The sequence below is a fragment of the Grampus griseus genome (assembly GCF_964374135.1).
Source record: "Grampus griseus genome assembly, chromosome: 6".
In the NCBI taxonomy this organism is placed as follows: Eukaryota; Metazoa; Chordata; class Mammalia; order Artiodactyla; family Delphinidae; genus Grampus; species Grampus griseus.
This window is the reverse complement of record NC_139000.1, coordinates 87,039,935-87,065,191: the sequence shown is the minus strand read 5'-3', so window position 1 is coordinate 87,065,191 and position 25,257 is coordinate 87,039,935. Positions and strand designations below refer to the sequence as shown.

The 25,257-nt window shown below is 42.4% G+C and overlaps 1 protein-coding gene across 1 annotated transcript in view; it reads right to left on the bottom strand.

The window, feature by feature from the left end:
* Positions 1-4,713: 4,713 nt before the first annotated feature.
* Positions 4,714-25,257, bottom strand: part of HABP4 (hyaluronan binding protein 4) — a 36,673-nt gene continuing 16,129 nt past the window's right edge. Inside the window, exons 6-8 of the mRNA XM_082656581.1 lie at positions 11,642-11,813; positions 8,153-8,338; positions 4,714-6,107 (exon numbers count right to left, since the gene is read on the bottom strand). Coding sequence (XP_082512707.1) covers positions 6,051-6,107; positions 8,153-8,338; positions 11,642-11,813 — 415 coding nt within the window. The 3' untranslated portion in view covers positions 4,714-6,050. The remainder of the gene's footprint in view (positions 6,108-8,152; positions 8,339-11,641; positions 11,814-25,257) is intronic.

Below are 25,257 nucleotides of genomic sequence, written 5' to 3'. Positions count from 1 at the left end.
TGCCCCCGGTTGGGAACTGCTGATTAGGTTCACAGTTTTACTTGTGATGTCACAGAAACAGCAGCAGATGCTCTTGGGACCCTGTAAAGTGAATATGGTTCTCCTGCCTCGTTCTGCTCTGGCCCAAGCCCCAGCTGGCAGAGGAAGGGGTCGGAGAAAAGGTTTCATCTGTATAGGAGGCAGCAGAGGCTAACCCTGGGTATAGGGCTCATGAGTATTCATGAGACTGGGGGACCCTGAGATTTTAGGCGGGGCCTTCCTGCCTGGCCCTGGCTTATCAGTGTAGCAGCCGTGGGGAGGTTGCCCATCCTGTTGTCTCCATCCCTGTGACGGGTCTGTTGTGACAGCTGGACAACACACGGAGTACCATAGGCAGACCCGTGATTGGCACGTCCTTAAGTGGCAGCTGAGCGTTCCCTCCACATTGGCAGGACAGGCGTGAGGGCAGGGAGCGTGATGGCTGGTGGCCACCCTAGCTCACTCCTGCTGTTGAGCCTGCTCTCTGGCCAGCCCCAGATTTGCCTTGTGGTTAACCAGGGAGTTTAGAGGATGAACCCTGGGGTCTTTTCTCCAGACAGCATAATAAACTAGTAACCCCCCTAAGACAGGTTCTGGTGTTGTAAGTCCAACTCTGTGTGTCTCCCACCTTTTCCAGCGATGGTTGGATGTCCTGGGCTGTAACCTTTCTAGACCGACTTTTAATCTGGCTCGGGATCCGCAGGGACTAGATCTTCAGCGGTTTCTCCTGGATACCACAGTGTCACCATCAGAGATTTTCTCAAGGTGCCGTTTAAACCTGTTTCCTCAGGCCCGTGCCTCAGAGTCACAGCAAAGGAGTTTTTGCCTCGTTCTTCCACTGGGTATGGAGATTTCAGCCCAAAGCCAGAGCTGGGACTTCCTGTAGGTGACCTGGGGGGATGACTGGGTTGGGGACATGACCAGGCTGGCACCCCCTCTGGTAGTGGTGCAATCCCGAGTCCAGGTCGACAGCATTCCTTGAACTTTCTTACGTTAGAGGTCCTTGTGACTATCTGATGGGAGTTGGTCCCTATGGCCCCCCCCAAAAGCAAAATTTTGAAGACTTCATAGACAGGCCCTCCATGGCATCACAGCATCCAGAGGTGCTGTTCACACAGGTGCAGTGTGAAGGGTGCCCCCTAGAGGTGTGCCGTGAAGGAGCCTATTCACCAGTCATCCCAACGCCCCCTTCTGGGCCTTCAGGATCCTCGGTGAAAACCCCTGAAGGATGTCTTTCCACCCTGGTCACAGGACCCTGGGTTGCCACTTCCTTCGCTGGGCCACCTGGGCTCTGCCTTTCTCCTGCTTCCGTTCTACCCACCGTCCTCTCCCTCTTACTGAACACTTGTCTGGCGTCCCCGCTCACTTCTACTCTCACTTCCCCTCACCACCAGAACACGTAGGTTCTGATCATTTTGCATTGCCAAGAACGTAGGCCTCACCTCAGGTACTTTAAGTTTTCCTCCCTGTTGCTCTAATGCTGCTCCTGTCTGAGCAGGTGCGTGAAGTGCAGACCAGAGCCCCCAGCACAGTTATGCGGGTGGTTCATCAAGGTGAGTGAGGTCCCCCGGGGCTGGGCAGTGCACACCTCTCTGGAGGTATCCTCGATGCCTCTGGCAGGGTGGCTGTTCTCGAGAAAATAGTTTTCCTATTTTCTGAGAACATTTGAGAACTCTCAGAGCCCCCTGAGGGACTTATGTGTAAGTTGATGCCACTCCATTCTCATGACAGGCGTTTCCCAACTCATAAATGACTGTGCTTCCAAGTCAGTCTTCTGAAATGGGGCCACATTTTGCGAAGAAACAAGGCAGCTGGTGCTCTCCCCACACTATGGGGCCACTTTTGCCCGTGGTAAAGCTGTGATGGGTTAGAGAACCTTTGTGGTTTGGTTGGGGAAAGTCCTATTGCCTTGGAGTCATGGGAAACCCATGGCCAAGGAAAAGGCTTTCCCAGAGCAGCAGGAGATGGGCAGAGGCCGCCTGGGCTAGCGGAGGCCCCTGGAGTGCTTCGGACCTCAGGCTCCATGAGGCCCCTGGGAGAGCCCAGCTTCTGCTCCTGTCTCCACCAGCGCCTTGCCGGCAGCCTTGAACCTGGTCTCGTGGCCTCTCAAGTCTTGGCATCTCCACCTGTGCAGGAGACCTAATAAAGCTTTCTAAGAGCACTTCAAATGTTTTCAGGAGAACGTGTCACAGTGTGGCATTGCCCTGAGCGCCACCTCACCACAGGGAGTGGCTAAGCATGGCAGCACACAGCCCCATGTGGTCCTTCGGGGCCCCCACAGAGGTCCATGTGTCCTCTGGCCTTTCCCTGTCTCTCTCGGAAGCTTTGTCAGAGGGACTAATCAATTAACTGGAAATTTCAGGAGTGTGTAGAAAGAACACAGCTTGGGCACCGAATCATCTTCTCACCCCATCCCTGCCCAAACACTAGCTAGGGAGCAAGGAAGACGAATGTCCCTTCCTGTTCCCTGACTGAAAAGTGATGAGACAATTACAGACCAGCACATAGCAGTTGCTCAAGAAATGCTTGTTTCCTCAGGTTACCCAGGCTCTGCAAAGAGGGTGGAGGGGGATCCTTCAGACTTAAAGGCCATTCAGGCGAAGGGCAGAGCCGTATTGTTAGGGGTGCATCCTTGGGCAGTGCTTCCTCTAAGTCAGGAGAGCGGCTCCTTTCAGAAGGAGGGGAGGCTGTGATGGGCATGGTCGCATGGACAGGCTTCTGGAGTTGGCTCCTTGACCTAGGTGGTGGTTACAACAAAGTTTTTGCACTTTTATCCGTGTTGTATTTTACAATAAAGATTTCTTTATTTTCTGCTTTTTTCCTTCCTCATTCTCCTTACTGCGTAAATACAGAGAGCCAGGCAGAGCCTTACACTTGGGACACGTTGTGGGCAGTGGTGCCGGCAACCCAAGTACCCGACTTCAGGCCGATGTCGGGAGGATGTGGAGGTGAGGAGGGCAGGACCCTGCAAACTGTTCAGCGTGTGATCCCCATGGAGGCTGAGGGTGGCAGCAGCAGCAGCAGTGAAAGGGAAGTGGGCAGATTTTTTTCTCAAAGTGAACCTCTGCTTGTCCTGCTGGGTCATGCTCTGCTGAGAGGGAGGGCAGCGTGGCTGTCTCCTGAATAGCTTAGAAGATGGTAGTTGTTTTCACTTTGAGGGCTGCCCTTTCCCAGCTTCTGAGACCCGGGTCCTGCTGCTCCGTAGGCCTTGCCAACACCACACATGGTGTGGTTCCAAAGGAGAAACAATGCCTTCACCTATGAAACACCTATGCCCTGGGCTGGCACGGAGGAGCGAGGGAACAGAGAAGGAAAGGACCTCAACTAGAAACCAGCACTAGAAAACGGGGTGCTTGCTGCGGCTTCTGTGGTTCTGAGGAGCCTGCCTTGCACGGGATGAAGATGTCAAATGCTTATCAGTAACATTAGGCTAAGGATGTACTTTTCAAAGTAGCCTGGCCAGACGTTCAAACCATCCAGTGCAAGGTTCCCAGCCAGGAGCAGCTTCTGCAGTGAGTCCGCCTCTTCCCAGACCCTGTCAGCTGTGTGACTTAGGTTTTCATTCCAGTCGAAGCAGGGCACCAAAACCTGTCAGGGGTCACACCTCCTCCTACTGATGCAGGTCCTGGGACCAGCTCATCCTCAGGAGCCCCGGCAGGGAGCGCCTGTATCAGAAGGGATCCAAGTCAGGCTTGGGGCTGGTACACCTGCCCTTGGAATTCAAACATGCTTGACCTCCCACTTTCCAAGAGAGTCTGTTAGGCTCACACGTTTTCTTTAATGGGGTTAGTTTGCTTAGTATTAAGGTTACCAGCCAGAAACGTGTCCTGCCTCATGACAACACGTCTACACCCAAGCACCTCAAAGGAGTCTCGCAAGGCACTGTCACGTGGAAGGCTCTGCCTTGTATATAGGTCCGAATACACAATCCTGCCTCCTGAGTTTCCCTACAGCACATCATGGATTTCCCCTGCCCTTTGCTTCCGCTCTGTCTTCTCTGGGGCCGCACTGTGGACAACCACATGACAGAAGCCTGACATTCATCTGCCCCACCAGATTGGCAAGAGGTAGTCCTGGTGAGCAAATGAAGACCTCTAGCGGGCTCAGAAACCGTCCCCTATTCCCCCAAACTTTTTCTGACCACAAGACCCGAGACTGCTCCGTCGTACGGGCATCCTCAATGTGTTTGGGAAGGATGCAGCGTTTGCAAATACATTAAATCCAGCGCAATGGGCTTTTCCATTGTTATTCACAACACTAAAGGGGATCTTCTTGAGAAGGATCTGTTTTGCCCATCTTCAAAGCCAGGGCAAGGCAAAAGGACTTAATGTGACACAGCTCAAGCCTGACGAGCAGTGACACATCTTCACGCTGCACCCGCTGACTATCACGGCTGAACACGACATTCACTCTCACAAGACTTCTCAGGTCAGGTACTCACGTTCACTGTGTCTTTTCCGGGGAGAGGGAGTCAAATGATTACCTTAGTACTCAGATTAATAACAAGAATCCAAAAGTAGGCTGTCAACCACAGGGAAGGTCCTTAACTGGCTTAACGTGGCCGAGGGTTCAGTGCTGATTATTCAACAAAATATGAAATGACTCTTTCCGCTGTGGCCTTTTCCCACATTGTTCTCTCTTGACCTGGGTGTCACCAAAAGGATTCAGCTCTCTATACACAGACGAGGGAATACCAACCTTTATTTACACTTGGGTTCAAGTTCAGAACTGCCATCTTAGTATAGCAAGGCAAAAAAAAGCACAGATTCTGAGACCAAGGTTCAGATTCCCACATAAGCATATTAACCGTGTGACAACCAGCAAATGTTACCCAGTTTCTTCAGTAAAGTGGGAAGAGTGTCACCCCAGCTTCCAGCGGCCGTTACAGCTGCCTCTGCCCCAGCTGCCACCCTGGGCACCACCCTGCAGGCAGCTGGGCTGAGAGAACATGGGCCTCCAGGTCTCGGCCCTGCTGGTTAGGGTGGGACTCAGGGGGTTATTGAACCTCTGAGGAAGCCCCTAACCCCAAAATTCTCCAAAGGCAAGAAATAGGAACTCGAACTGGTGCAAGGGCTAAGTGAGAAAAACTAAACATAGGTGTTCAATAATTATTCGTTATTTATAAGTCTTGCCCAGGACAGGGACGGAGGGCCTCTGTCACAGGTGTTGAATTCTGACGCTAGCTCTGAGGGAGAAAAGCATGAGGTGTTAAGTTGCAATACTCTTGCCTGGACCCCTTTTCATTTGATTGGTGGGATAAATAACATTATTTAAAAAATCATTTACTTAATACTCATCCTAAAACCCACCCAAACACTATATATGCACATTTATACTAAGCGCGTGTGTGTATGTGTGTGTACATACACGCAGAAACCGCGAGGTAGTTTGGATCACCGTGAAAAAATCAATACTTTCCCTAATTCTCTGCCGCAGAGTGGTAACCAGTGATTGCACGATGGCTACTTAAAATTATTGGTTAAATGAAAACCAAAAAATTCCAGGAGAATATAACATTTACAAGTAAATAGTAAATACAACTGTATTTTAATTTCTTGGTCTCGGAAAACTAGGCTGTGACCGCTTTAAATTAATGGTCCAAGTTATATGTATTTCCTTTAATACAGAAGGACATAGCCTTCCGGTATCTACACAACTTACTAAGTAGTCTCAATAGATTCTATTTTACAACTTGCTTTACTCTCCATGCTTTTGTGGAAGATTCAATACAATCTCTATGTACATAGTTTAAACATTATTTCTGAACTACATTTGGAATTCCTTAAATAAAAAAATAATCACCATTCTCCACCTTCTCGGGAAAGTGCCAGACTAACGCCTGACCAGCACTGCTGCTCTCTAGCATCTGGAGAAATCCTTATTTCCACACCACCCCCAGGCCAAAAAAGTGCAATGAATTCAAACTACATGGGAAAAAGCAACATCTATTGTTCTTATCTTCCCCACAGCAAGAAAAGTCTCTTTATAGGTATGCCAGTGCTGTTTTAATTTGCCAGGGAAATAGGGCTCTCTCAAGCCAGAGCAGGAAAATCTTCAGGGTCGTCTGGGTTTGGAGCAACATCTTGTGTCTGAAAAAGAAAAGTTTTGAAAGCAACCGTCACTTCACCCATTCCCACCTGGGTGCAGAGCTGTGTGAAACACGGTGCCCACTCTCCCTCAGGGGAGGAGCTAATGGGGTAGGGATAGCGGCCCAAACGTTGAGGGAGAGAGGGTCCCAGTGGGAAGAGAAGAGTGGCAGGGTCACTCTGAGTGAGGCCCTGCTCTGAGCTGCAGCCAAGTGCTGCACAGACCCCAAAGAGGGGACATGGAAGGGTGCCTCTCCCTCCTCTGACCCGCTCCCGTCCCTGTTGCAGAACGGCTGGCAGTGCCTACTGGCCACCCCTGGCCCTCCCTCCCACAGATCCTTACTGATCTTACAGATCCTTCCTTCATCCAATAAACATGGAGGGTATTTATTGGATAAATTTGCTCCATGTAGCAAAAAAAAAATTTGCTACATGGAGATATAAGGATGATTAAAGACAGTCCTGCCCTCGGGGAGCTCACAAAGTTGGGGGAGAAACATACTGGTAAGTTCAGTCACAGATGGCCTGGGAATGGGGGCCCACAGTCAGGGCATCCAATGCAATTTGGTGGCCAAGTACACATCACAGTCAAGTAATGTTTTCTAGAAGAGAAGGTTCTCCCAGAGATAAGCCTCAATGAATGAGCAAAGAGAACAGAATCCCGCAACAATGCGAGCGTGAAGGCTGTTAGAAGCTGGAAGAGCCCAGGTGGGCGGCAGGTTCGAGGACCGGATCACCACACTGCACACGCGGTGGCAGAGCTCTGCTATGGGAAAGGAGTGGATGTATATTTTCTATTCCCAGAATAGTTCCTTTTTCCAACATGGCCTCAAATGTACCCAGAAAAAACAATGTTGTGTTTTTGCTCTTGTTTAAGTATAACAGACTAGTTTCTCCTCCCAGGGGCTGCTCCCTGGAGTAAGGGAGTCAGGCAGCAAAAGGAACATTTCCCAGACCAGCCACAGAGAAGGGGCTGCTCCTCTTCCATCGTCACAAGGGCGGCACGGGGGCCTGTGCTGGCCACCGGGCCTTGTGCCCAACTCCCACTCAACAGGTGTTTGTTCAAAAAACATTTATGAAGCACCTACTACAGCTTACATTGCGCTAGGCACTGGGGAAACCATCATGTCCCCTGGAGACAGCAGACACTGATCAACAACTGCACCAGCGAGAATACAATTACAAATGCAGATGGTGCTTCAAAGCAAATAAGGACTCTGACCTGGTCTGGAAGACTTCTCTGAGAAAGGGAGGTTGGAGGATCTATTCTAGGTAAACAGGCAAAGGGGTGGGAGAAGGGCCAGCAGGTGCAAAGGCCCTGTGGGGTAAGGAACATGCTTGTCTGTTCTAGAAGTAGAGCAGTGTTGGCTGAAGAGTGGGAAAGAATGGTTTGAAGCGAAAAGGTGGCCTTGAAGCTGTAGGAAGGATTTTGTCTACCCTGAAAGCATCAGGGCCCAGGGCAGATGATCAGACCATGGTAAGCCACCGTCAGTTGATCTAATTCAATCCCAAGCCTGGGGATCTTATCTGATGCAGATGTGTGAATTTTTCTCCAGCTCTGAACGTGCGTTCATGGCAGACATCGAACTTCCCTGGAGACCCTGGAGGCCAGGGCTACACAATGGTCTGTATCCAACTGATGTCCATCATGCTACCATGACCGTTCCAAACACTCCAACATCAGACCCACACGAGACAGAGGAGGAAGAACCTCCTCTGTCTAGACGAGGCAGAACCTGATGATCTTCCAAAATTAGACTATGTAGGCCCAGGGCATCTTCATCCTCTCACTTCAGAAAACCATCAGGGTTTAGAATATAAACACTGGGCTTCCCTGGTGGCGCAGTGGTTGAGAGTCCGCCTGACGATGCAGGGGACACGGGTTCGTGCCCCGGTCCGGGAAGATCCCACATGCTGCAGAGCGGCTAGGCCCGTGAGCCATGGCCGCTGAGCCTGCGCGTCCGGAGCCTGTGCTCCGCGGCGGGAGAGGCCACAACAGTGAAAGGCCCACGTACCATAAAAAAAAAAAATAGAATATAAACACTTACCACCACTTCTGCTCTGGGTCCATAGTTTTCTGCCCTTCTGATCCTTCCCCGGCCTCCCCGTGTGCCACCTCTGGCTCCGCGCCCGGGACGAGGGAGGTTACCAAAATTAATCTCCAGCTGGGATGTGATGTCATTGGCCGCTTTCCGGAAAACGTGGGCATCATCCTCATAGTCATCCTTTACCAACTGAAACACAGTTACAGCATCAAACACAGAACACACACATGGCCGTCTCCATGGACACTCACTGGGCCGGGCTCTGGGCAGGGGAAGATGCTGCTGCTCTGCTTCCAGCCAGGTGGGTTCTGCACATTTTTGAAGCCACATGTTCTCATACTCATAGTCCTTTTTTTTTTGAATTGGAGTATAGTTGATTTACTGCTGTGTTAGTTTCTGCTGTAACAGCAAAGTCAGTCAGCTATACATATACCCACTATTTTTTAGACTCTATTCCCATATGGGTCATCACAGAATATCGAACAGAGTTCCCTGTGCTACAAGGTAGGTTCTTATTAGTTGTCCATTTTATACATAGTAGTGTCTCACAGTCTTAATTCAAACATTTTTGAACTTACCGTTACTTCAAGTGAGACCAAATTTCTATCAGTTTAGTAGGTTAAGATGTAAGATTTGACGTGACTAACAGTAATCATTTAAATGTTTTATATCGAATAAGTGTATTTTGCTGAGATTGAAAAGTTTTAGTTTCTGCCTTTTGTTTTATTTCTTCACAAATGCTACTCTGATAAATAAGGAAAATCACCTTCCTAGAATAGAGCTTGATGGAGAAACTTCTTTCAACATGGGTGCTGACTGTACAAATACCGTATGTTAAAAACTGGATGATATACAATAAACACCTCTGACTCAAAATATATGGAAAGGATAGAACAACAGTATGATTTATCTGAGGGTTGCTACCAAGGCAGCATAAAGAACTCAAGCTGCTTTTGAAGAACTGCTCTAGTTCAAATTCTTTGAGAAAGTACATTTTATTGTAAGAGGTCAAATAAGTTCTACCTCTTGTTAAAAGAACACTGTATTAAATAAAACTCCTTCAAATTTGATTTGGCTTCAACTCCTAACCATGAATGAAACAAAGAAGAACTCTCACTTTTAAGTAAAATATAAACCTACAGAAAATATGCCAGTGATCGTAGACGAGAATCTCCCAAGTGCTGTAAGGTTAAACATCCCTACAGCTTGTCCAGAAAATGGAATCAAATTTCCCTGAGCACATCAGTCCCTTTTGGCCATATGTTCATTTCAGGTTTCACATTTAACACTTGTGTCCCCTTCGAAGTTTCAGATTAAAATAAATCAAAGGCCTTAGATGGGCTCTCAAAGCTAAAAAGATGAAGGAAAGAACAATTCAGGAACAATGGCACTCTGGCAACAAGACAAACACAAAAGATATAAGAGGTAAAATGATAACTACGGCCTGGTTTAGAAAACAACTGGCTGTCAGTGTGCCTCAGCAGAGACACGGCAGCCTTCCCAGTAAGAAGGGACAACTTGCAATGGAAGCAAAGTGAGCGAATAGTCAGGCCAAGGTGCTTTAAGGTCCCAGCTCTCTTCATAGGCTACTGTTTGGTCTGAACCTTGCAAAGAACAGAGCTCCATGCAAACAAGAGGTGTTATTCTAGTGCCTTTGTCTCTTAGGGTACTCAGAACAAAGTCAGTGACACCAATCACTTCTGGGACTAGTGATTTGGCTTCTGTTGCTTTAAGAAAAATTCCTGGCTAAAATCGTCAACGCCACAAGATTAATAAGTACCAAAGATGTGTGCTTTACTGAGACCAAGCTCGATGACTCAGCAGCTAACACAGTTGCTTCAAAGATTCCAGGAGACCTCTCTCTGGAGCCAGGGAGGATGAATCTGGTGTGGATTAAGGAAGAGCAGCTTCTATTTTTACCTAACATGTCAGCTGCACATTTCACATCCTGACAGCACAATTGTTTTAGGCAAAGCTTTATTTACAGTGCCGCAGAACAAAAAAGAAGAAAATGGATAGAAAAAAACAACAACAACAACTAGCTGATGGACTTGTAAAAAGGCCTCACTCGTATGTGTACAAAAAGCCATTTCTAGTGGAAAAGCTAAAAACTTATTAGACTCGGGCTTCCCTGGTGGCGCAGTAGTTGAGAGTCCGCCTGCCGATGCAGGGGACACGGGTTCGTGCCCTGGTCCGGGAAGATCCCACATGCCGCGGAGCGGCTGGGCCCGTGAGCCATGGCCGCTGAGCCTGTGCGTCCGGAGCCTGTGCTCTGCAACGGGAGAGGCCACAACAGTGAGAGGCCTGCGTACCGCAAAAAAAAAAAAACAAAAAAAAACACAAAACGTACTAGACTCCAAGAGCTTGGACTGACTGAAACAGGAGTTAGGAGGGGATCCTGTATCATAAATGACCCCCTAGGGAAACTATTCATTCAAAGAATATAACTAACCAAAGTGTAAATGGGAACACAGACAAATCTACATAGTACAAAACTCCTGAGTTTCAAATGGAAAATCAGTGAATATCCAGCAGACAGGAAGGGTGCTCACTACCATCATCGACACAGAGACTGGTATCAAGATAAATAGCTGTGACGGAATGAAACAAACTCTAAATTTTAAAATCAGAATGATTCAGTGTACCCTTCCTTAAGTTCAGCAGCTTAAATAGAATGTGATTAAATAACTCTCTGACCAGCCTTCTCAATATCTGCTGGAAGATATTTTCAAAGCGGAAGTTGCCAATGAAGAGCTGAACATAAACCTTGTAAAATCAGGACCACAAAAGACAGAGGAACGCACAAGCAGTTCCAACAGGATAGCTGGCCACAGCAGCAGTGCCCGACGGTGCTGCCAGGTGCTTCAGGGCTCCTCTGGTGAGTTTCTGCAGAGGGAGCAAAGCTGCTACAGTAACACAGAAAAGGCTTCACCCAACCCTGACCAGTTAAAAATGATCAACTAGTTCCAACTAAATGCTCTTATTAGGAATTAGAACTGTGAAAAAAACCCCACTGAATCACTTTGCTATACACCTGGAACTAATAAAATATTGTAAATCAACTATACTTAAACTTAAAAAAAACAAAAGAATTAGAACTGAAGATAATCTAATCACGAAAATGCAGAGTAGTTATCCTCTGAAATGGATTCAGGAAACATTCTGTACCTCTCTTCTGACACAAAATTGACATGCAGCTAAAACATACAGCATGTGCACAGTCTTTGCACAGTTCTGGAGGGAGCAGAAAGTGCACTGTCACTATAACTGCTTTGGATTAAGTATTAATAGGTCAATTCTTTTTCAATTTTTTTCTTAATAAACAATAAAAATACAGTAAAATTAGGCACACATAATCTCTGATTACTCTTAGGTTGAAACTAGAATGTCAACTACTAATGTTCCATTTTTAAAATAGAAGTGGAAAAGCCCATTTCGTTTCCAATAAGGTAACAGTGAAGATTACCTCTAGATACAAAACATCATGCTTACATCATCTCTATATTTAGACTTGTGTATCACCACTGCTTTGGAAGGGACAGTGGACTCAGGTTTCCGGATGTTAAATTCAGGCTTTGGTCTGGTCTGTTCTTGAAGATTTTTCCACTCATCTAGGGTCATCTCTTGAACTTGAGTTTCTTCTTCTACCTCCAACTCAGGAACTCTATAAAGAAGTAAAATCATAAAGAATTATTTCTGACAGGTCTGAAATGTCTACTTTCTCAAAGAGAAAGTCATGACCATTAGTTTAACGTACTTTCATGGTTCTGTATCTTAAATTTAAATAAGGTAAGAAAATCTTTGAACCATAAGCTTCTTTATTTTATTTTCATCATTTTATGCCACCATTGCCAACTGAAGGTAATTCCTGTCTGTGTTCAAAGCAGTCTTTGAAAAATGGGAGCATCACCATCCCAATGACATTAATATTACACTTCACCACCAGGCACTCCCTTCCCCTATGACATTACACACAAAATGAGATAGGCAATTGTAGAAACAAATGGGAGAAGTAACTGAGACAAAACACATATAAGGAGACCATGAACAGAGGTTATAAACAATGGGTCACAAATATGTACTTTTGTAAATATCCTCCTTAAATTCATGAATTCTTAAAACAGAAGACAGACATATAGAACAATGGAATAGAATTCAAAGTCCAGAAATAAGCCCTCACATTTATGAGCAATTAATTTTTTTGATCAGGGTGCCAAAGACCATTCTTCTGCACTTGGATATTTAGTTTTCCCAGCCCCGTTTGTTGAAAAGACTGTTCTTTCTCCTTTGAATTAAGTTGGACTTCTCACACCATAAATATAAGAGCTAAAAGTATAAAACTCTTAGAAGAAAACAGAGGCATAAACCTTGGATTAAGCAATGGTATCTTACATATGACATCAAAAGCACAAGCAACAAAAGAAAAAGTAAATAAACTGGACATCACCAAAACTGAAAATTTTTGTGCTGCAAAAGGACACCATCAAGAAAGTGAAGAGACAACTCATAGAATGAGAGAAAATATTTGCAAATCATATATATATCTAATAAGAGACTTAGATCTAGAATACATAAAGGACTCATAACTCAAAAAACTAAATGATGCAACTAAAAAATGAGCATTTGTCAAAACAATGAATGTACACTTATTTTTGTACATTTCACAATAAATAAATTTTATATCAGTTTAGGTGGTGGGTATAGGTGTTCACTGTAAAATTCTTTAAACTTGGCTGTGTTTGAAATTTTTCATAATAAAATGCTGGAAAAATACTAATATTAAAACATATCCCAAACATACATTGGCAAAAATATAAAAAGACAGTAAATTTTGTAATGCCAAATACTGGAAACAACCCAAAATCATCTGGAGGGAATTTGCTGGAAAAATTATGTATATCAAACATGAATATTAAGCAGCTAAAAAGAAATGAGAAATACATAAATTGCTGTGGAGCACCTCCTGGATATACTGATGAAAAAGCAAGGTGGAATGTCTGTTACCACTCACCTAAGAAATAAGGAGGCATACAAATATATATACATATAGGTTTAAAAAAAAATCATAATATAAACCAGGGAAAGAACAGGGATAGCAGCTATTTGGAAAATATCATGTTTTAACAGATTGTACTTTGGAAACATTTAAATATTTTACATAAATAAATAAATCTATAAAACAGATTTAAATTAAAATTCAATCTCTAAAATTTGGAAGCAAAATTAATCAAATTAGCCTAATTGTTTATCAAGTTGGTGATAAAAGCATCAGAAAAAAGCTATTTAAAGTGCCTTTAAATACAAATTTATAATTATTCATCTCTCTGTATATAACTTTTTAATAATCATATTATTGGAGGTAGTGTTGGTAATATTATTTGTTACTGTCGTGTGTGCAGCAAATGGGTAATAGTATGATGTTATTGACACCTGGGATTTTCAGCATGGAAGAAAAAGAGAAACAAACTTAAGAAAGTTTAGGTAAAAATTTTGTACTCCTAAATTTCAAATGGAAATATTGAATGAACTCATAATATATTTTAGCTTAAAAATGTGTGTGTGTGTGTGTGTGTGTGTGTGTGTGTGTATTCCTCAGCTCTGTCCACTTAAATGTCCTAGAAACAGTTAAGAACCTAGTAGCAGTAAGTAACCCTAGTGCCTAGACTATGATCTCTAAATACCATATTCTAGTTTTTTAAAATTTATTTTACTGAAGTACAGTTGATTTAGACTGTACAGCAAAGTGATTCAGTTATACATAGATATACATTCTTTTTCATATTGTTTTCCATTATGGTTTATTACAGAATATTGAGTAGAGTTCCCTGTGCTATACAACAGTAGGACCTTGTTTATCCATTCTATGTAAAATAGTTTGTATCTACTAATCCCAAACTCCCAATCCATCCTTCCCGACATCCACTCCACCTTGGCAAACACAAGTCTGTTCTCTATGTCTGTGAGTCTGTTTCTGTTTCATAGACAAGTTTATTTATGTCATATTTTAGACTCCACATATAAGTGATATCATATGGTTCTAAATACCATATTCTATTAAAGGACTCTGGCTCCCTGGAAAAATGACTCAGTATGAGACGTGAAGTATAGATGATGAGTCTGAAACATGTCCTACCAGAAAGCAAGGAAGCTATCAGAGACCACTGAATGTGTGTAAAAAGGATCAAGAATCAACTTGAAGAGGCCCCCTTCAGTCAAAAAATGGATCAGTTTAAGCACCAATAAGCATAAAAACTCAGTGTACTGAAACACATCAGATATGTTTAAATCTCTAAGTTCACAAGGACACTTAAAAAAAGTCACTGGCACCTTTGAAGGATATGAGGGAACCAACTCATTATTCTGAAAATGAGTAAATTAAAAGTAAAACACGCCTTTTATGCATCCTTCATTTCCTAAACAAACTTACACTCAGTTTAATCAACTAGTTCTAGGTAAGCTTTTCTTTACAGATCATCCCAGCTACTTAACTGAAGAAAGAATCATAGAATTAGACTATCACTAATTTGCAGCCCTAATGAATTAATGGATAAAGGCAATGATAATCAGCAGCCTTCCATAACCTATGAAACAATCTTGCCAAAGAGTTGAACCTGAATTTAATCAAACCTCTGCCTCTCATTATTAATATTCAGGAAATTTTTTTTAAAATATGAAGAACAGAGAAACATGTTGGACTACTCTACCATGCCATGCTGGGACTGGCTTGCACCAAGTCGTAACAGCCAATTGTTAAATTCTCAGGAATTTTGCGAGTTGGCTGTGAAATACAGTTGTTAAAAATTAAATTACAGAAACACATAATTAAATGTTAAAACATGTTTAAATGTTAAAACAAAGGTAATAAATCCTCACAACTCATCATTCCCTAATTATTTCACTACATTTTGCCTTTTCCTATGCACTTGAAGTTATTTATCTCTATTTTATGTGTAGAGTGGATATACTATGCAACGATGTACTACCGCACATCTTTTCCCACTCTGTGTTCAATGATGTTGCTTTGGTGGTTTTAAATCAGCCATGGTAGGAATATTTACACCACAGAAACTAGCAAGTGCAATAGATCCAGGCTTTTTCATCCCAGAGAACCAGATGTTAAATATTTACCAGCACACCACTGATTACAGGGATGCAATCAATACAATTCTGACTCTGAGAAACTATTTGGACAAATGACCCAGCTTTTTCAACAAATAAATTGCAAGAAAATTAAAAAAAGAGAAGACACATCGATTAAAAGCGACTTAAGGGTAATCAAGATAGTTTGATATTGGCAGAACAATGGAACAGACTATAGAGAAATAGGCCCACACATACACGGGCGATTGATTTTCAAATAATGGTTTTCAGTATGCTGGAATAACTAGACATGCATATGCAAAAAAAAAAGGAGGGAACGTCTATCCATACCTCACATTGTATATAAAAGTCAACTCAAAATGGACCAAATGTCAATTTTTAAAAATGGATCATAGACCTAAATATAAAACCCAAAATTATAAAACTTATAGGAGAAAACATTTGTGGTATTAGGTTAGGAAAAGATTTCATACCAAAATCATGATCAATGAAAGAACTGATAAATTGAACTTCCTCAAAATTAAAAACTTCTGCTCTTCAAAAGACACTGTCAAGAGGGGACTCCCTGGGTGGTCCAGAGGGTAAGACTCCATGCTCCCAATGGAGGGGGCATGGGTTTGATCCCTGGTCGGGGAACTAGATCCAGCATGCAAGCTGCAACTAAGAAGCCTGCAGGCCACAACTAAAGATCCCACATGCTGCAACGACGATCCCATGTGCCGCAACTAAGACCTGGCACAGCCAAAATAAATAAATAAATATTTTTTAAAAAAGAAAAAGAAAATGGGTGGTCATCATTTAAAAAAAAAATGACACTGTCAAGAGAATAAAAAATCAGGCCACAGATTTGGAGAAAATATTTGCAAATCATGTATCTGATAGAGGACTTGGATCCAGAATATATGAAGAACTCTCAAAACTCAGTAATAAGAAAACAAACCAATTATAAAATGAGCAGATGATTTAAACAGACTACTAAAGAAGACATACAGATGGCAAATAACCCGTGAAGAGAGGCTCAACATCATTAGTCATTAGGGAAATGTAAATTAAAACCACAATGAGATATACACCTATTATAAGGCCTAAAAATTATAAAAACTGGAACAACCACTTTGAAAATGAGTTTGGCAGTTTCTAAAAAAGTTACATAAACACCTGCCATTTCACTCAGGAGAAATGAAAATGTATATCCACAGAAAGGCACACACAGAAATGTTCATAGTAGCTTTATTTATAATAGCAAAAACTATAAACAACCCACATGATCACCATCAGGCAGATGGATAAACAAATAGTGGTCTATCTGTAAAATGGAATATTGCTCAACAATAAATAGGAAGGAACTACTGAAACACTCAACAACCTGAATGAATCTTAAAATATGCATGCTCAGTGAAAGAATATAGACAAAAAAAGAATACAAAAAGAATACATGCTGTATGCTTCCATTTATATAAAATTATAGCAATTGCAAACTAATCTTTAATGACAAAAAAGTAGATCACTGGTTGCCTGGGGGAAAGGGGCGGGATGGAGGGATTACAAAGGGACACAAGGAAACTTTTTGGGTTGATAGATGTGCTCATTATTTTTATTGTTTATGGATTTCAAACTTGTAAAACTGTACATTCTAAATATGTGCTGTTTATTGGATTTGGATTGTATCTCAATAAAACTGTTTTTAAAAGAGATGTAAGAAACATAAAAATTAAAATGTATATTTCAATATTAATTCAAACAAATAAGTTGTTTTAAAAAAAGATTTTGAGATAATCAGGGAAACTGACAAACTGCCTAGATATTTAATGATATTAAGGAATTGTTAAAAAATTTTAGATGGGATAATGATATTCCAGTTATGTTTTTTTTTTTTTTTTTTTTGCGCTACGTGGGCCTCTCACTGTTGTGGCCTCTCCTGTTGCGGAGCACAGGCTCCGGACGCACAGGCTCAGCGGCCATGGCTCACGGGCCCAGCCGCTCCGCGGCATGTGGGATCTTCCCGGACCGGGGCACGAACCCGTGTCCCCTGCATCGGCAGGCGGACTCTCAACCACTGTGCCACCAGGGAAGCCCCCAGTTATGGGTTTTTTAAAGGAAGTCTTTTAGATATAACATTCTGAAACATTTTTGGATAATATATAATATATCCTGGAGGTAGAGGAAGTGGGTAGAGAAATATATGAAACAAGAATGACCATGATTTGATAACAGTTTAGCTGAATAACTTACTTGGAGTTTCAATATACTATTCTTATTTTATATACATTTTTACTGTAACTTTTAACAAAAAGAGCTAAAAATAAAGAAATATTAAGGAATCATGAGGGTTTCTGTAGCCTACTTGTGATAGAATTAAGAAATCTTGGAACCGATGCTATGAATTTGAGGATTCTTTCTTAACTAAGATAACCTAATAGAAGTTAATAAATTCCAAAAAGTTCAATAAGAACAGATTTTGTGTTAAGACCACAAAAGAAGTACTTTTTGTCTGCTTGTTTGTCTTAAAAAATACATCTAGGGCTTTATATATATATAAACATAAACAACTAGAAAAAGTAGAAGTCATGTAAGAAATGCAGCCCTGAAGTGACACAGCCACCCAAAATAAAGCAAACAGTGCAGTTCAGAATAGAGAGTCTGCCACAAGTGATTCCATCCATGAAAGTGATCAGCCTGACACCCTTTACTCAGATGTGCCTCATTTGAAGGTGTTCTTACAGATGCCCCCATGCATTCTCCTTTATCACCTGCCATTTCAACAAGCCATTTTGGGAGCAGTATAAAATCACCAAGGACAGGCTCCTTAATTTCATTGCCTATTGACGAAAAATAATTATAAAAAACACACTCTAAACAAACAAAACACATTCTATGACAGTTCTGTAAGGCAGATTCCATTTCCCATTTGAATCAGCTCTGAATGTAGTTTTTACTGCCGTTTTAGCAAAGACTGGATATTCAACAGGAAGAGATATAGCTAATTCTCAGTTCCAGGAAGGACTAATGCAAGTATATTTCTAACAGTTATAAAAGCAACATAACTGCTATCACTCTAAATTTAACAATTCCCTTTTGAGTAATTCAAAGACCTTTACAGTTCTTGGTTTATCAGGTGGGCCAAAGAGTGCCTTTGGTATTTTAAGTAAAAATAAAAGACACATTTTTCATTTTCCCCAAGAACTTTATTGAACAACGTATTCACGCTTTTGTTCCACCACTTTCTGCCATTTTCCAGGCAAGTTCATAAGTCCAAAACTTTTTATCTTTTTGCGCAAAGAACTGTTCCAGGTGCCTTTTATAGTCTTCCAGGGAATTGAATTTTTTTCCATTAAGAGAATTTTGTAAAGACCAAAATAGATGGAAATGCGAAGGTGCAATGTCTGGTGAATACGGTGGATGAATCAGAACTTCCCAGACAAGCTGTAACAGTTTTTGCCTGGTCATCAAAGAAACATGTGGTCTTGCGTTATCCCGATGGAAGATTATGCGTTTTCTGTTGACTAATTCTGGACGCTTTTCAACTGGGTGCAGCTTTCAGTTGGTCTAATTGGGAGCAGTATTTGTTGGAATTAATCGTTTGGTTTTCTGGAAGGAGTTCATAATAGAGGACTCCCTTCTGATCCCACAATATACACAACATCACCTTCTTTCGATGAAGACCGGCCTTTGGTGGTTGGTGGTAGTTCATTTTGCGTGCCCCACGATCTCTTCCATTCCACATTGTTGTACAGTATACACTTTTCATCGCCTGTCACTATTTTTTTTAAATTAATTTATTTATTTTTGGCTGCGTTGGGTCTTCGTTGCTGTTGGGTGCAGGCTTTCTCTAGTTGCAGCGAGCGGGGGCTACTCTTCATTGCAGTGCGCGGGCTTCTCATTGCGGTGGCTTCTCTTGCTGCGGAGCACAGGCTCTAGAAACGCGGGCTGCAGTAGTTGTGGCTCGCGGGCTCTAGAGCACAGGCTCAGTAGTTGTGGCGCACTGGCTTAGTTGCTCCGCGGCATGTGGGATCTTCCCAGACCAGGGCTTGAACCCGTGTCCCCTACATTGGCAGGTGGGTTCTTAACCACTGTGCCACCAGGGAAGTCCCCAACAATTTGTTTTAAAAACGGAGTGTTTTCATTACATTTCAGTAGAGAATCGCATGCAGAAATAGGGTCAAGAAGGTTTTTCTCGTTTATGTGGAATCCAAACGTCAAAGTGATTCACATAATCAAGCTGGTGCAAATGATTTTCAACGTTTGATTTGGATTCTTTAAGTATGTCGGCTATCTCCCACGTGGCATAACATTGGTTGCTCTCAATTATTGTTTTGATTTGATCGCTATCAATTTCAACTGGTCTACCGAACTGTGGAGCTTTGTCCAGCGAGAAATCTCCAGCACGAAACTTTGCAAAACACTTTTGACACATTTGATCAGTCACAGCACCTTCTCCATACACTGCACAAATCTTTTTGTGCATTTCAGTTGCGTTTTTACCTTTCTTGAAAGAATAAAGTATAATATGCCGAAAATGTTGTTTTTCTTCCATATTCAATATTAAAAAGGCTACACAAAAATTCACCAATTTTTATGTCTTTTTTAAATGTATGCTGATATGACAGCTGTCACATACAATGTAACAAAATTGTTTCCAGTGAAGTTAAAGACAACTAAGTGCTACTAGAGCCATCTTACAGAAGAAACCAAATGAAACTTTTGGCCCACCCAATATGATAAAAAATTTTTGGAGAGAATTTTTCATCAAAACTGCTCATAGGTATCAGTCATCAAATCTATGACTTGTAATGTGAACAATGCTGTATGCAGATTTGATAATTATACATTTTGCTTCTAAATGGGTAAAATTACAGAAGAAATTTTAACAAGTTATCTTTTTTTAACAACAGTTTTAACAACAGTTATCTTTATGTAGAAATAAATGGGATAATAATGCTAATGTTTACTGTATGTTTACTAGGTGCCAGATGCTATTCAAAGTGCTTTACATTAATTTGCTCATGATAATTAATGCCACAAGTTAGTTAAAATTAACAGCTCCAGGCTTCCCTGGTGGCACAGTGGTTGAGAGTCTGCCTGCCGATGCTGGGGACACGGGTTCGTGCCCCGGTCCGGGAAGATCCCACATGCCGCAGAGCGGCTGGGCCCGTGAGCCATGGCCGCTGAGCCTGCGCGTCCGGAGCCTGTGCTCCGCAACGGAAGAGGCCGCAGCAGTGAGAGGCCCGCGTACCGCAAAAAAAAAAAAAAAAATTAACAGCTCCATTTTACAGGTAAGAAAATCAAGGAGACAGGTTATACAACTAACAAATAAATGAAAGAGCCAAATTTCATATCCATTCATTCTACCTCCAAAGCCCGCATTTAACCTCTGTGCTATTTAGGGAATAAGATGGCAGAAAAAATGCTTAGATGGAAGATAGTCAAGATATGGACAGAGGAAGCATACAAATCATCAATTCAAATGTCCAAACTTCCATTCAGGCAATAGTTTTTCACCTGAATGAAAATGTGCAGTGAATCAAGGAAAGTGGGTTCTAGAAATAAAACTTTACTCACTGAATACTTAACCGTGGCAAGTGGATCTAACCTAACATGTAAATAATACCTCCTACTTCCTTCCAAAGTACTGAAAGGGTGACTTCCCTGGTGGTCCAGTGGTAAAGAGTCCGCCTTCCAATGCAGGGGATGTGGGTTTGATCCCTGGTCAGGGAACTAAGATCCCACATGCCACAGGGCAACTAAGCCCACGCACCACAACCACTAAGCTCGTGCACCTCAAGGAGAGAGCCCGTGTGCCGCAAACTACAGAGCCCACACATTCTGGAACCCGTGCGCCACAACTACAGAGCCCATGCGCCCTGGAGCCCGTGTGCCACAACTAGAGAGAACACCCGAGTGCCTCAACTAGAGAGAAGTTCGAGCGCTGCAACGAAGAGACCACGCGCCACAATGAAAGATCCCACATGCTGCAACTAAGACCCTACGCAGCCAAAAAAGTAATAAAAGAAAAAAAGTACTGAAAGGGAAGTGAATTTCATGATAAACTTGGAGCTCCTCATAAATTTGCAATAAAAATTTTAAAGAGCTGTGGTCCTGCTTTAAGAAGACTCAGTACATAACAATCTTCATTGTCTAAGCAAATACCCTTGGAAACAAAGTGCAAAATATTTCATTGCAGATATTTTTAAATAATGCTTCCTCACCATTCTCTTTTCATAGAGTTAAATTTTTAAGGATGGAAGGGAGTTGTTGATCTATGTTACTTAACAGGAAATCCTCAGTGATCCCAGCAGCTCTTCCCCTGATTACAGAACCACCTTCTCCCATTTGCAGTTCTTAATAGCAAGTTAGTCTAAATGGCACTTTTAACCATTCCTGCCATTCAGTACAGTTAACAACATGAATGTCTGTGCCACAATACCTGGTTCAAATTCTGGCTCTGACACTTACTACAAGTTGTTTAACCTGTATGTCTCAGCATTAGAATAGGAACAGTATCTTCTCCTTCACAGGCAGCAAAGGGTTAAATGAGTTAAGCCATAGACTCATTTGGAACAGTTCCTGGCACACAAGAAATGCTCAATAAATGTTAGACTTACTCTTAAAGCAAAACAGGAAACTGTCACAGGTATTCTTGGACATTAGAACACCACGTGACAAGAAACATGTAATACTTCTGTAATGAAACGAAGAAGGAAGGGCATAGCACATGTAACTGTCGACAAAATGTGTCCAATTTGAGGAAAATGTATGTACTCTGGGTTGCAGGTTTGAAAATAAGCAAGGGTACATTAAATTCACCTACCAAGAAGTTCTAAACCAAGAGTTGCACTAAATATACATTCTGGCTGAACGCCGAAAGCTTGGGTGTTAGATCAATATCCCGACAAAGCCAAGATCAGAGGGCATCATCCTAGAATGCATATACAAGCCTAATTTTGAAATTATAAAAAACTATACTTGTATTACTAGAAATGTGAGTAATAATTTTAAAATGTGACAAGGCAGTGCAGAAACAAGAACTTCTCAGTGCGGGTGGCTAGACTGCAGCTGCGGTGCACTGCAGCTCCTGCAATTTTAACTGGAGGCTCACTGTTCAGCACGTTCAGCAGAGGGAGAGAGATTTGCTGACTAGCTCCGCTAGGATATTGCAGACAATGAGACGGCCAACAAAATCATCAAGTATTATTTTGTCTTTCAAAATAACTGATTAATTGAAAGAATTATTTTGTCTAATATTATGAATGCTAGAGTACCTCAATCAATTCCAAAGATTATAATTATGCTATAATTTACTCTCTATTATTCTGCTTTATATTACCTGAATTTGGATAAATGGTTTACTGGCTCAAAAAGGATCCAATTTTTCCTGAAGGTATCTCGTTAACTCACTTCTTAACATTCATATACACTGTTGATCTATTTTCTTAGTTAACTTACTGTCTAAATGTTCATATTAATCTATTTCTTTAATTAAATACATTACTTAGTTGTTTTGAATAGTAAAGTAACAGCTTTCACAATCATCAATCGTAGCACTTTGCTCTTGTAATAAGTAACAATAATAATAGTAGGTATTTATACAGCACTAACTACATGCCAGGCCCCGCTCTACATGAAACACACGCACACCCAACCAGTCCTTATGACAGCCTTCTGATGTAGGTGTTATTATTATTCCCATTTTACAGATGAAGAGAACTGAGGCACAGAAAGATTAAATAACTTAGCCAAACTAGTAAATGGAAGAGCTGGGATTTGAACCCAGAACACTGGCTCAGAGTCTCTGCTCTTAAGCATTGCCTCTTCTCAGCTGAAGGATGAGTAAGAGTTAAATAAATAGGTGAAGGGTGAAGGGAGTGTGGAGGAGAGGTACAGAAAAACAAGAATACAGCACTTGCAAAAGCTCTTTGGCAGGTGTGGCATAGGAGCTGGAGAAAGGTGCTGGGGACATGAAATAAGGGCCACATGGTGAACCTGGAGAAGGCACAGGAGTGGTTGAACTTGGGGGCTCTTCATGGGCCAGACCATGCAGGATTGTGCAGGTCAGGGCAAGGGACAGAAAAAGGACAGAAAGCCACCGGGGGGAGGGTCTTACTCGAGGGGTGGGGGCACGATGATCAGAATGGCAGTGTGAAAGCCACTTTGGTGTGAAACGGGTGGGTTGGTAGAATGTGAGAATGCAAGGAACCCCATTAGGAGCTCTGGTGAGAGAGCAGATGGCAGTAGCAGAGACTATGATGGTGAGTGGAGATGGCAGATATAAAAGAGTACAAATCCTCAGGGCATGGTGACAGATTGGATTTTGAGGACACAGTGGGTCAAGAAGAAGGAAATCTCAAGAATGACTCCTAGGTTTCTGGTTTGTGCAACTGGATGAATGGCGATGCCGTTCCGCAAAACAGAAACACCTAATGAGGGTGGGGGCTTGTGGACCTCAGTCCTGGCCACACTGAGCATGAGGTGCATTTGGGATGCCCACGGGGAGGTGTCTAGGAGGCAGATGGACACATGGGCCTGGAGTCCATGTTGAAGGTTGGAGCCAGAGGTATATATTCTGGAGTCAGGGGATAAATGACAATTCAAGCTGCAGGAGTGCATGAGACCCTATAAAGAGACACTAGACACAGAGAAGAGGGCCTAAGGCAGAGCCCTGAAGAACTCAACATTTTAAAAGAGCGGAAAGACAAGGATGAGTCTGCAAAGGAGGAACTGAGCAGCAGAAAGCAAGCCAGAAGAATGCAGAAACCAATGGGAGGTTGTGGTTAAGAGGAAATCAACACAGGCATACCTTGTCGTATTGCACTTCACAGATTCTGCCTTTTTAACATATTGAATATCTGTGGCAGCCCTGCGTTGGGCAAGTCTAGCAGCACCATTTTCCCAACAGCATTTGCTCACTTGACGTCTCTGTGTCACATTTTGGTAATTCTCGAAATATTTCAAACTTTTTCATTATTATTATATTTGTCATGGTGATCTGTGACCAATGATACAAAGATGTTACTATTGTAATTGTTTTGGGGTGCCACAAACTGCACCCACATAAGACAGTGAACATAATCAATAAATGTTGTATGTGTTCTGACTGCTCCACTAACTGGCCTTCCCATCTCTGTCCCTCTTCTGGGGCCTCCCTATTCCCTGAGACACAACAGTATTGACATTAGGCCAGTTAATAACCCTATAATGGCCTCTCAGTGTTCAAATGAAAGGAAGAGTCAGTCAATATGGCAAACTTCATTGCTGTCTTTATTTTAAGAAACTGCACAGTCACCCCAACCTTTAGCAACCACCACCCTCATCAGTCAGCAGTCATCATCAAGGCAAGACCCTCCACCAGCAAGAAGATTATGACTCATTGAAGGCTGAGATGATAAATATGTTAAAAAGGTTAGTATCTTTAGCCATAAAGTATTTTAAAATTAAGGTATGTATACTGTTTTTTTAGACATAATGCTATTGCACACTTAATAGACTACAGTACAGTCTAAACATAACTTTTATGTGTACTGGGAAACCAAAAAAATCATGTGATTCACTTTATTGTGATATTCGCTTTATTGAGGTGGTCTGGAATCAAACCCACAATATCTCTGAGGTATGCCTGTAAAGTCAAATGTTCTGAGAGGTCAAGGAAGATGCAGACCGAAACATCTGTTAGGTCTGGAGACATGTGGTGACTGTTTCAGAAGGGCAATGAGGACAAAGCCAGACCTGGAGTGAAGTGAGGATGAAGTGAAGGGGAGGAAATGAAGAAAGAATGCACATAACCCCGAAAAAGGCAGCTGAATGTGAATGTAGGGGCAACGAGAGGCTTTTAACAGGAGAGATTGAGCGCAGATAAAATGTTGATAAGAAGACCAGAGCTGGGAGGAAGGAAGTGAGTATGCCTAAAAATGAAGGAGCTAACTGATAGTGAGATTTCTCTGAAGTCAGTAGGAAATGGGATCCAAACGCTGGAGAGGCTGGTGGAGGGATGGGGCCTCTATTTTACCACAAGG